This window comes from Rattus norvegicus, chromosome 1 (genome assembly GCF_021556685.1).
Source record: "Rattus norvegicus strain SHRSP/BbbUtx chromosome 1, alternate assembly SHRSP_T2T, whole genome shotgun sequence".
In the NCBI taxonomy this organism is placed as follows: Eukaryota; Metazoa; Chordata; class Mammalia; order Rodentia; family Muridae; genus Rattus; species Rattus norvegicus.
Window position 1 is genome coordinate 49,770,722 of NC_141534.1, and position 11,041 is coordinate 49,781,762.

The following is an 11,041-nucleotide window of genomic DNA, read 5'->3' on the forward strand; positions in this document are numbered from 1 at the left end:
AAATAGGCCAAGATTTATTCATGTGAGGATGTGTTGCCATGTTTTTATATGCACATTGGAGACAGGAGAGCATGGAACCCCCTGGAACAGACTTGTGAGCCACCATGTGGGGGCTAGGACTGAACCCAGGTCCTCTACAAGTACAACTAGTGTTGGTGCCTGAGCCTCCAGTGTGTGAATGTCGTGTGTAGTTCTGCAGGTTGAATGAAAACAAGTACACGGGTCACCCATTGTCAGAGAGTACCACCAACACTTTACTGAGATCTCCTTATATACCAGAGGGAAAAGTCATGGAAAACAACAAGGCAGGTGCAAATCCCTAACCAGGAAAACAGGATAAGTCTGTGTGGTGGAAAGTCCCAGGCCCAATCAGGGGCATGAACAACTTCTTAAACAACAAGCTGGAAGGCTCGGTGGGGAAGAAGGGGGCCATGGAAATCCCAGCCCCAAATCAGGGGCTAAGAGCAGCTCCCATGGGTGTGAACAACTTGCTATAGCAGGCTAAAAGGCTCAGCGAGGGGGGAGGGAAACACCATGGTAGGGCCTAAGAAACTAGTACTCAGCTACTGAGCGATCTCTCAGCCCTGTTTTTATTTAAATGATGGGGTGGGCTCCATGTGAATAAGGTGCCTGACAAAGCCAGGGTAATGGCTGCTCCTGGAGCCCGAGATTACAGGCGGTTGTAAGCCAGTGCTGGGTGCTGGGAATTGAACTCCAGTCCTAGGAAGTTTAAATAGAGAGGATGAGCCTGCTCATAGACAAGTAGGTTGAGTAAAAGGATTTCAGAGTTGTCAGCATGATGGGTGGTTACTGAAGTGATGGGGTGGAATGATGTTTCCCTGGGAGCTGCTGCAGAATTGGGTAAGGGACAGAGTAAGCCCACAAGGGGGACTCAAGAGTGGCCAGGGAGGGGAAGTGGAGAGGCAGGAAACTGCAGAAGCAAAGCAGAATGGCTGTCCTTTCAGAACCCTGGAGTCCTACAGCCTGCCTGTGAGGGAGGGGGTGGGGTGTGGGGAGAATAGCCAGAGGGAGTCTGCAAAAGGAAGATGTAAATGGAACATTCCAAGACAAATGAGAACAAGGATGATCCATCTTTAATTAGTATAGACCTCACCTGGGACAAAGCCCTTCTTGGTCAGCGTTTTTTCTTAGATATAGTATGTGCCTAAGGTTTCATCTGCTTTCTAAAGTTACACTTGCACTTTGCCTGGAGTTAGGCAACTTTGTAATGACAGTGTAAGGCTAAAGCCTGTCATGGTGGTGCCCAGCTTTAATCCCTGCATTCAAGGAATAGAAGCAAGTGGGTCTCTTAAATTCCAGGCCAACCTGACCCACATAGTGACTTATATATAGGTCAGCCTAGGGTTACATTATGAAGTCATGGTTGACAGGGAGGGAGGGAGGGAGGGAGGGAGGGAGAGAGAGAGAGAGAGAGAGAGAGAGAGAGAGAGAGAAAGGAAGAAAAAAAATCAATTATTGCGACCTAAGTTAGTTCCCAGCCTCCACATGGTGACTCAAAACCACCCTAACTTCATTCCAAGGATCCAGTGCCTTTGTGTGACCTACCTGGGGAGCTAGGAACACACATAGTGCACATACATACATGCAGGCAAACAAAAAGCAGAAACATTTATATACATGAAAAAATTTGGTAAGTTTTTTCCCTTTGGGAAAAATAATATACAGGCATGTATATATACACATGGGTGTGTGTGTGTGTGTGTGTGTGTGTGTGTGTGTGTGTGTGGCCAAGCTCTGGAGTAAAAAGCCCAGCCTCACCACAGCCTGTAGGGTTTTCGGTAGTTGTGTGCCCTCTGCAGAAATAACTTTTTGCTTGCCCACATCCTGTGGATCATGTGAACCGTTTGTGGGAGGACCCATTTCTAGCAAGGTAGAGGTAATTAGAAGTGCAGACAAGGTTTGACTTTGGCCGCAGGTGTTTTACACAGCAGCGATCCATAGCCCTCAGTGTCCTTTCATGGACACGGTCTTCAGATCACCTTCCATTCACGTTCCCCAGGGTTGTCCCCTGGACAGTGCCCCGGCACCCTTGGAGGGATCTCAAAGTCCCTGAGAACTGACAGACACTGTATCCTGCTCCTTCTGGCTTGTGACATGTTCAGGAATTCTAGCCAGGGCATTCCAGTCCCGGCTAACTCTGTGGTACACTTTTAGTCATCCTCTCTGCTTCGAAAATACACAAAAAAAGACGACGAGAGGGTCCAAAAAGAGAGTCCAGAGGTGTGTTGCAAGGAAGCATTCAAAGTCCACAGCCTGTGTCTTCTCCCAACACCTCAGCCTTCTGCGCGCTGATCCTGCCCTTAGTAATCTACACATCCGGAACGTCCAGGACCCTACCCCACTCCAGACCTGGAAACTACATATGCCACATCGTAAGACCCCGCGTCCCCCCTGCCCCCAAGACTGGGGACTGTGGACCCTGTTCACAGCCTTGGTCTCCTTAGGAAGAATGGGAGTCCTGGGAGCTGCTAAGCCAGGAGCTGGAAGAAGCAGGGAGGAGTAGGGAACAGCAGGGACCAGAGGGCAGGGGCGGGCATGGGCGGGGAGTGGCAGGGGAGGGCCGGGGAGGGCGGGGCAGGGGGCGGGGAGGGGCGGGCAGGGGCGGACAGCGGTCCCGGATGGGCGGGCAGGGGGCGGGGAAGGGCGGGCAGGGGGCGGGGAAGGGCGGGCAGGGGCGGGCAGGGGTCCGGGATGGGCGGGCAGGGGCGGGCAGGGGGCGGGGAGGGGCGGGGAAGGCCGGGCAGGGGCCGGCAGGGGTCAAAAAGGGCCTGCAGGTGCAGCCAGGGCTGGGCAGACTCATGTGGAGTAGCAGGATGAACAGAAGATCCGAACTGGTGGTCACCGTCTCGGCGGCTCGTCCCGCCATAGGTCAGTTTCCCGAAGGCACCCTACTGGTCCGCAGAGAACCTGGCCAACTGCGCGCTTGCATTCAGGATGGTTCATCTGTCACCGTGTGTTGGCAGGTATTGGTGGTCATCTTACCTCTGATTCCTGCTGGGTTTGTGGATCGATTGTAGCTCAGGGGTGAAGTGTGTGGTTAGCATGCATGTGGTCACGAGTGCACTCTCTTGCCCTGCCCTGTGCTCTCTCAGCTCACATTTGAATCAACTGTAGAGAAAATTGTTAACATTCAATACCAACTTCTGCTCTTCCTCTGTCCGTGACCATTTGTATGCGTGTCAGTTGGGTATCCTGTATGTATTAGAAGGGTGTTTTGCCTGCACATATGTCTTGCATTTACCACTTGCCTGCCTCGTGCTGGCAAAAGCTGGAGAGGACATTGGGTTTCCTGGAACTGGAGTTACAGATGGTTGTTGTTGTGAGCCGCTGTGCGGGTGCTGGGAATCAAACCCCAAGAACAGCCAGCGCTCCTAACCACTGACCAACTCTTCAAGCCTCTGAATGTTCTATATTTGGAAAGGTTCTTATTTCAGAATTTATAACCCCCAACATACTTTTATTTCAATATATTAAATCTTAAGTATATGTTGGTTGGATATAATTGAAATAATATATATATATGTATATATACATATACATATATATATATATATATATATATGATGCAAATAATTGGCTGGAACCCAGTTCTGTACAGAAATTTCATTTAGTAAATTTCACCTTACATATGTAGGCTGAACATGATACAAAATATGTATGATTTTGAACATGAAATAAGTCATGTGTGTCTGAAGGGGCTAGGCAGTCTTTAACATTCACCTAACCTTGTTACACATCTGCACTTTGAATAATATCTGACACAGGAGGTCCACAGTGGCATCATTTCAGCGTCCAGAAAGTTCCATATCTCCCAGACTGGAGGTCCATGGCTGTAACCCCAGCACTCTGCAGTCTAAGATGTGAGCTTTATGAGATTGAGGCCAGCCTGAGCTAGCCAGCCTCTTTGTTATAGAAGAAAAGAAGGGACAGAGGAGGGAGAGAGAGAGGCTGGCAGTGACACTGTAGAGAGCTTTCTCAGCACACACAAAGCTTGAGTTTAATCCCCAGCCCTGTGAGAAAAAGAAGTTTTGTGTTTTGGGCCATTGCTGATTTTGAGAAGGTGAGTTCTTAGTTAACCTGTATTTTCTCGTATTGTTTTCAGTCTTGGAGTTTGTTTTTGATATTTTTCTTGTTAGAATATTTAAATTACATTTACTAATCTATTTAAGATTTATTTACTTTTATATATGTGAGTACACTGTCGCTGTCTTCAGACACACCAGAAGAGGGCATCAGATCCCACTACAGATGGTTGTGAGCCACCATGTGGTTGCTGGGAATTGAACTCAGGACCTCTGGATGAGCAGTCAGTGCTCTTAACCACTGAGCCATCTCTCCAGCCCTATTTATTTATTTTGAGGGATGCTACAAAGTGTGTATGGGAGTTGAAGGACAAGTTGTGGGAGTTGGTTCTCCCCTCCCACCACCCCACTTCCCACTCCACCCCTCGCCCCCAACAATACACAGTACGTGTCCCGGAACTGAACTCAGGTCACCTGCTCAGTGGCAGTGCCGTCCTCCTTCCTCACCCAGGGAGTTGTCTCTCCAGCATCGGATTTTGTTGTTGTTGTTGTTGTTGACGTAGAATCGAAGGTTAATGAGTAACTTGGATGATAGCCTTTTAAGCTCTCAGTACTCTGCCTCTGCTGCCCAAGTGCTGGGATTGTAGACATTCACCATCAAACCTGGTGTCACTCTGCTACTTTTTCCACATCTCACTGGCTTCTGTGGAACTGTTCACGTAGTCATGACACGACATGACAGTGTTCACTGAAGACCCGTTAAGCGTGTCCTTTACAGTCTTATAAAGCATCTTGCCAAGCACTTTCCACTCATTGCCTCCCTTAACCCCAGGCTATGTGGATTCTACCAGCTCCAGCTAATAAAGGAACAAGGAAACTGAGCAGTCACTAACCGCAGTCCATGTTTGAGTTCCTGTCCTGACTCCCTTGGTGATGTACAGCCAAGTGGAAGTGTAAGCCAAATAAGCCCTTTCCTCCCCAACTTGGTTGTTTTTGGTCATGGTGTCTCACCACAGCAATAGGAACCCTAGCAAAAACAGAGATGGATTAAAAAATAACGATAACAGTCAGATACATAAAGCCCATAAGCATTTTCTTCCCTAAATCCTTCAGGCACATTATCACTGCATCAGAGAGATTGTTGACTGGAATAGAAGTTGGTATCAGGAACAGGTTTGTTGCTATGCAAACGCTGACCACATCTTCTAAGAGAAATGTGAGAGAATTTGGGACCTTAGGCTGGGAAACACCTTGCTATTACAGCACTTCCAGGGCCATTTTAGTGGAAGCTTGGAAAACAGTGATACTATAGGCACCGTGGACTGTGGGTGCCTGATTTCTGAAATCTCAGAGAGGGGAGAAGGAGTTTACCATGAATTGGGCCTGGGCTTTCCCTGTGATATTCTGAGGGAGATTCTGTTTGTTGTTTAGGATGGGGCTGAAGAGTCAGCTTCCTTAACTGCTGCACTGAGAGATGAAACTTTCTCCCTTTCATTAGGACAATAAGAAAGGCTCCCTAGAGACGTCACAAAGCTGAGGCCAGGCCACATCTTGTGCTGCAAACCAAATTGGCAATCTAAGAGGGTCATCTGGTTCTAGTTTTGAAGGGAATCAAGGAGAGCCCGTGAGGCTTGGCACCTGGTCGCAGGGTCAGGGTCTTCGCAGAACGGCTTGAGAGGCTGAAGGGGAAGCCTCAGGTGGTATGGAGGCTCCAGGATATTGGAGATGCCGGGACTGTAGGATGACCATCGATGGGAGCTGCAGATTCGCAAATGTCTGAAGGAAGCAGAAAATCGTGTGCAGTGAATGGCAGGGCTGTGGACCGCCCAAGGATTTTGTGTAACAGAAGGCTGTCTGGCCCTAAACTATCCACTTTAATTTGTACTGCTGGATTTTGAGTTTTGCTTAAGTGTGAATTCATTTTATTATTATTTTTTTAATGTCTAAGTTCTTCCCTTTTGGGATAAGAATACTTTAAAACATACATATTTTTTTGACACAGAATCTCTTTACATGGCCCTTGTAGTCTTGGAATTCACAGAAACCTCCTCTCTCTTTCTGCTGGGATTAAAGGCCTGTGCCACCCTACCCAGCAAGAATATTTAAGTATAAAATTTGCTTTTTATTTTTATCTTGTAGACATCCACTCTTAAGTGGCTTTGGACTGTTAAAGAGACTTCCAACACACTACAACTTTTATTGACCTTGAACTTTTACACTGTCACGGTATTTTATATTATGATATTAACATGAGACTTTAGAGACAAGGAGTAAAAAGTTTCTGTTTACAAATGATGCTTCTGTGTCAGTCAGCGAGCAGTGGTTTGGTTTGGTTCAGAGGGGCCTTTTTTTTTTCCAGATATTTTTGTTTCTTTGTGAAGAGGGGATCTTAGTGAACAGCCTTGGCTGTCCTGCAACTCGCCATGTAGACCTAGAATTGACGGAGATCCAGCTGTCGCTGCCCATTTTTATTTATTTCTTTAGTGTGTGTGTGTGTATATATGTGTGTGTATGTGTTGGTTTATGTGTGTGTGTGCGTGCACGTGCAAGTGTGAGTGCACGTATATGTATGCACATATGTGTAAGGATGCCTGTGAAGGCCAAAGGAGGGTTTTAAGTCCCCTGCACGTGGAGTTACAGGCAGTTTCTCAGGCTCCAGAGGTCTGCCCTTCCCAGCCTTCCTCAGTGTGGTCATAGGTGCACCACCATGCTCTGTGCTGTTCTTTTTGTTGCTGCTGCTGTTGTTTTAGTTGGGTTGGGGTTGACCTCAGAACATTTGCACTTTACCTACTGAGCCATCTCGTCAGCCCCATGTCAGCTGTTTTACATCATATTTTCTATGCATAGGTGTTGTGTTTGCATAGATGTTGCGATCCCCTGTGTGTCAGTGGAGGTGTCGGATCCCCTGGCTCTGGAGTTGTGGTCTGTATTAGGAGCCTCCATGTGAGTGTGAGGGAACCAAACCTGGGTCCCTAGAAGAGCAGCTAGTGCTGCCTGCCATCTCTGCAGCTTCCAGATCCTTCTAAGTCAGATCCAGTTTGCTGTATTAACTGCTCATAACAGTGGAACAGTTAGACTTAAGGGACTTTTAGCATGCATTCTTTTGGTTTTGAACTGAGCCTTGCTCTATAGCCCAGGCTAGCCTTAGTGTAGACAGCTGCCCTACCTGAGATTCTGAAGTGTTGCTACTATAGGTAGGGTTGTGTGTGTGTGTGTGTGTGTGTGTGTGTGTGTGTATGTTTGTGTTTGTATGTATGTATCTACGCGTGTGCGTACAAGGGGTGTGTCTTTAAGGAGTATATTACCTATATCTTTTCTTCATCTAAATTAACATTGTGTGTGCGTGCACACACACGCACGTACTGGTACCCATGGAAGCCACAAGAGGGTGTGTGATACCATAGAACTGAGTTACAGGTGAGCATGGGATCTGAGGATTGGTCCTGATGATAGAGCATCAAGTGTTGTTAACAGTCAACCATCTCTCCAGCAACTCAAGAAGAATTTTCTTAGTAATGAATGGTTTGACCTCCCTTAATCCTTCCTATAGGTAGCAAATGCAGGTTGGTCCCTGGAGGATGTTGATGTGTTTGAAATCAATGAAGCCTTTGCAGCAGTGTCTGCAGCAATAGCTACAGAACTTGGATTAAACCCCGAGAAGGTAACCAACGTGAAGCTGTGTTTGCCCATAGGCTTGCGTGCCCCATGTTTAGAGCTGTGAAGTATAAGAAATGAGGTCATTCCCCATGACTGCTCACCTTGGCTAGAGATGAACAAGCACAAGTTAATTTTCAGTTGGGATTTTTGTTGCTTTTCACAGCAAGGAACTGAGTGTGTTAGGTCACATCAGAATCAGTGGAACAGTCTACAAACAGGGGACGAAGCAGGTGTCACACAGGCATTACTTCATCCTAAGGTTTACAGTGAAAGTTGAGTTTGAAAGGAGGGTTTGCTAGCATAACACTGGGGGTGGGGTGGGGTGAGATAAAACAGGTATGAGCCTGTGTTCAGAGGACTGACTTAAGACTTAAAGCTCTTCATCTCTACAGGTGAACATCTATGGAGGAGCCATTGCCTTGGGCCATCCTCTGGGAGAATCTGGCTGTAGGATTCTAGTGACCTTCTCACACACCCTGGAGAGAGTGGGTGGGACTTGTGGTGTTGCAGCCCTGTGCACTGGGGGTGGGATGGGGATGGCAATGAGTGTTCAGAGAGGATAAGCCACCACCCTTACAGTTCTCATTCAAACACTAAACAGAACGTGAGACCAGAGGACCAAACTGAGGACAGGAACCCAGGTCGACAGCTTGCTGTACTTTAGTGTGAGACACCCAAGGCTAAGACGTTGAGACATTGCACTTGACACTGTTATAAAACAGGGAAATCCAGTCAGTCATCAAGGGCTCCAGAGTGAGCGACAGTTTCATAATTTCCATGTTTATTATCTTTGCTTTCCGGGTATAATTTTCTCTGATCATTGATTTGTTTGTTTGTTTGTTTGTTTTTGACTCAGAGTGTCACCATATAGCCTGAAAATCATTTTATAGATGAGGTTGGCTTTGAATTCCCAGAGATCCACCTTTCTGTGCCACCTGAGTACTCGATTTAAACGCATGCGCCATTATGCAGGGTCCCAAAATGATCCATTCAATGAATGGGGATGTGGCTTCTGGTTTGAACTTCAGGCTCTTCGCTCAAACACCCCTGCTTGCTTGTTGTCTTGTGGTTTCCCATTGATCAAACCAAGACCAATCCTGTAATGGAAATTGGATTCAGTGGCCTCTTCTATGCTGAGGTGGTGGGGTAGGTATTCTAGCGATTCTAGTCAGAAGATTGGCCGTCCCAACCAGTGTGCCTCTGGGTTGTTGGAAAGTGAGCAGCAAGCGCCTTCCGTGCATTTGTTTCTCTGCTTGACCAGACAGGATTGTACTTGCTTCAAACCTCTACCTTGACTTCCCCAAAATGATGAACTGTAACTGGAATTGAAAGCCAAATAAACTCTTTCCTCCCTTGCATTGCTTCTCATCAGTGAGTTTGATCATGAAAAGAGAAACAAAGCCAGAGTTTAGGATGTGGTAAGGACAGCCAGCTTCAACAGAGAAGCCTTAGTTTGCAGCATGTTACTGAGAGGTCCCTTTGGGATCATTTTTGATAAGCCGTATGATACTCAGATGAACCTGCAAGGGGGTAGTCACATGTGCTGTGGAAATCATAAGCAAACTATAATAGAGAGACATTGTAGAAGTTGGTTATTGAAGCCATGTGTCACATCTGCATGACTGGTTGGGGACAGGCCAAATACACATCAGCAATCCCCTAAGAGTATCACGGAGTAAAAGTTCCTACCCAAGTAATGTCCCAGCAGCTGGAGTCAGAACAGGGTCATCCATAACAGGACAACAGCCAACACAGTGTGCACCAACCTGCATAGCCAGATATGTCACTGCTTAGCCCGTAGTCTAATGAAAAGAAGTCTTGTCAGTCCCTGTGGGACCAGGGATACACATCAGGAACAAGTTGTGCCTATACGTCAGGAACATGTAATACGGTTGTACAAACATTTACCAGAAATAAGCCAAGACTTATTTATGTGCAGATGTGTTCCCATGTTTGTATATGCACATTGGAGACAGGACAGCCTGGAACCCCCTGGAACAGACTTGTGAGCCACCATGTAGGTGCTAAGACTGAACCCAGGTCCTCTACAAGAACAGCTAGTGTTGGTACCTGAGCCGCCAGTGTGTGAATGTCGGGTGTAGTTCTGCAGGTTGAATGAAAACAAGTACACGGGTCACCCATTGTCAGAGAGTACCACCAACACTTTACTGAGATCTCCTTATATACCAGAGGGAAAAGTCATGGAAAACAACAAGGCAGGTGCAAATCCCTAACCAGGAAAACAGGATAAGTCTGTGTGGTGGAAAGTCCCAGGCCCAATCAGGGGCATGAACAACTTCTTAAACAACAAGCTGGAAGGCTCGGTGGGGAAGAAGGGGGCCATGGAAATCCCAGCCCCAAATCAGGGGCTAAGAGCAGCTCCCATGGGTGTGAACAACTTGCTATAGCAGGCTAAAAGGCTCAGCGAGGGGGGAGGGAAACACCATGGTAGGGCCTAAGAAACTAGTACTCAGCTACTGAGCGATCTCTCAGCCCTGTTTTTATTTAAATGATGGGGTGGGCTCCATGTGAATAAGGTGCCTGACAAAGCCAGGGTAATGGCTGCTCCTGGAGCCCGAGATTACAGGCGGTTGTAAGCCAGTGCTGGGTGCTGGGAATTGAACTCCAGTCCTAGGAAGTTTAAATAGAGAGGATGAGCCTGCTCATAGACAAGTAGGTTGAGTAAAAGGATTTCAGAGTTGTCAGCATGATGGGTGGTTACTGAAGTGATGGGGTGGAATGATGTTTCCCTGGGAGCTGCTGCAGAATTGGGTAAGGGACAGAGTAAGCCCACAAGGGGGACTCAAGAGTGGCCAGGGAGGGGAAGTGGAGAGGCAGGAAACTGCAGAAGCAAAGCAGAATGGCTGTCCTTTCAGAACCCTGGAGTCCTACAGCCTGCCTGTGAGGGAGGGGGTGGGGTGTGGGGAGAATAGCCAGAGGGAGTCTGCAAAAGGAAGATGTAAATGGAACATTACAAGACAAATGAGACCAAGGATGATCCATCTTTAATTAGTATAGACCTCACCTGGGACAAAGCCCTTCTTGGTCAGCGTTTTTTCTTAGATATAGTATGTGCCTAAGGTTTCATCTGCTTTCTAAAGTTACACTTGCACTTTGCCTGGAGTTAGGCAACTTTGTAATGACAGTGTAAGGCTAAAGCCTGTCATGGTGGTGCCCAGCTTTAATCCCTGCATTCAAGGAATAGAAGCAAGTGGGTCTCTTAAATTCCAGGCCAACCTGACCCACATAGTGACTTATATATAGGTCAGCCTAGGGTTACATTATGAAGTCATGGTTGACAGGGAGGGAGGGAGGGAGGGAGGGAGGGAGAGAGAGAGAGA

At 47.3% G+C, this 11,041-nt stretch overlaps 2 protein-coding genes across 5 annotated transcripts in view; both read left to right on the forward strand.

Moving 5' to 3' along the window:
• Positions 1–11,041, forward strand: part of LOC148006947 (uncharacterized) — a 92,109-nt gene that overhangs the window by 30,248 nt on the left and 50,820 nt on the right. The gene's annotated exons all lie outside the window — the stretch shown is intronic.
• Positions 1,790–9,058, forward strand: LOC148006948 (acetyl-CoA acetyltransferase, cytosolic-like). The gene is made up of 4 exons (XM_087605223.1): positions 1,790–2,393; positions 2,890–2,984; positions 7,594–7,704; positions 8,093–9,058. The coding sequence occupies exons 1-4, from the start codon at positions 2,384–2,386 to the stop codon at positions 8,261–8,263; spliced, it is 387 nt and encodes a 128-aa protein (XP_087461349.1). The 5' UTR covers positions 1,790–2,383; the 3' UTR covers positions 8,264–9,058.